The sequence below is a fragment of the Alosa pseudoharengus genome, unplaced genomic scaffold (assembly GCF_046254945.1).
Source record: "Alosa pseudoharengus isolate Yale_2024_CS ecotype anadromous, Long Island Sound unplaced genomic scaffold, YU_APseudo_1.1 YU_APseudo_1.1_scf_14, whole genome shotgun sequence".
In the NCBI taxonomy this organism is placed as follows: domain Eukaryota; kingdom Metazoa; phylum Chordata; class Actinopteri; order Clupeiformes; family Clupeidae; genus Alosa; species Alosa pseudoharengus.
In genome coordinates, this window is record NW_027468609.1 from 32,770,016 (window position 1) to 32,771,712 (window position 1,697).

Here is a 1,697-nt window from a genome sequence, read left to right on the forward strand (position 1 = left end):
TTCTCTTTTAAGCTTTAAACACACAACCAATTGGTGCATTTAATGACATGTGAGCAATTTGTAGAGCAATATGTAGAGATCAAAATTTGAACATCACACCAGCCACACCGAAATTTCACAAGTTAAATCATGTCGAAGCAAGTAGCAGCCAAGTTTAAAGAAAGGGAAATATCTATTCCAGCTTAAGCTGTGAATGATTAATGCACTGAATCAATCTGGAGTTTCCCTGCGCCCAAGGTAATAAGGCTGCAGGGCATTCATGCATAAAAATGCTCTTGGCTTAACCAACATTTATACCAGAGAGCAAGAGATCTAAGAGAGGGAAAAAAAGTCCACAATTTGTGGCGATCCCCAAATGCGTGTGGCCAACATCACAGCATTTAAAGTACTTAGCGTAAGTGCTTTGTGTTGCTCTTACTGGAAGTGCAGAGGTTAATATACTGTAGCAATATATTTTTATGATACAAGATAAATATCTTTCTTTCTTACGCCACCTTCTTGTAAATGCATGAAGGGAAATAATACTTTGTGTGTGTGTGTGTGTGTGTGTGTGTGTGTGTGTGTGTGTTTGTGTGTGTTTTCACATGCTTGTGTCTTCATTCATCTCTCCTCTTTTCTTCCTCCAGGTGTGGTACATGGACGGCTATCACAACAACCGCTTTGTGCGTGAGTATCGCTCCATGGCGGACTTCATGATGACGGACAACTTCACGTCGCACCGGCTGCCCCATCCGTGGTCAGGCACGGGCCAGGTGGTCTACAACGGCTCCATCTACTTCAACAAGTTCCAGAGCCACGTCATTATCAAGTTTGACTTCCGCACGTCCAGCATCAGCAAGTCGCAGCGGCTGGACAACGCCGGCTTCAGCAACTCCTACCACTACGCTTGGGGCGGCCACTCCGACATCGACCTGATGGTGGACGAGGGCGGCCTGTGGGCCGTCTACGCCACCAACCAAAACGCCGGCAACATCGTCATCAGCAAGCTCAACCCCATGACGCTGCAGATCATGCGCACGTGGAGCACCAACCACCCCAAGCGCAGCGCCGGCGAAGCCTTCATGATCTGCGGCACGCTCTACGTCACCAACGGCTACTCGGGTGGCACCAAGGTCTACTATGCCTTCCACACCAACTCGTCCACCTACGAGTACATCGACATCGCCTTCCAGAACAAGTACTCGCATATCTCCATGTTGGACTATAACCCACGCGACCGCGCCCTCTACGCCTGGAACAATGGGCACCAGGTGCTCTACAACGTCACGCTCTTCCACGTCATTCGCTCCGAGGAGCTGTAACCGTGGTAATCGGGGATGAGCAGACGCAGTCGACAGACTTTACTGAAGGAGCGACTACACTCCTCTGGAGGGGAGGAATGAGTACTTGGAGAAAAGTTGTGGAATGTCATGAACAGACTCTGAAGGAGTATGGGGTAATATGTGTGTGTGTATGTCAACGTGTGTGTGTGTGTGTGTGTGTGTGTGTGTGTGGCATTCAGCATTCGTGGGACGCATGATACATAACTGTGGATTATCGTGGTATTGACACCGTTTTCACTGATGACACGGGACAAAGTGATAAATAGACGGTTTTGCAAACCAAAAAAAAAAGATAGAACATTATATCATGTCTGTAAAGAGAACTATCAAACATCATTTGAGCGAAGACTGATAAAAAAAAGAAGTCAACAAACA

General features: G+C 47.4%; 1 protein-coding gene across 1 annotated transcript in view; it reads left to right on the forward strand.

Moving 5' to 3' along the window:
• olfm1b (olfactomedin 1b) overlaps window positions 1-1,301 on the forward strand; it is a 16,973-nt gene extending 15,672 nt beyond the window's left edge. The window contains exon 6 of the mRNA XM_076283352.1: window positions 627-1,301. Within this exon, the coding sequence (XP_076139467.1) occupies window positions 627-1,301 (675 nt within the window). The remainder of the gene's footprint in view (window positions 1-626) is intronic.
• The last annotated feature ends 396 nt before the right edge of the window (window positions 1,302-1,697 follow it).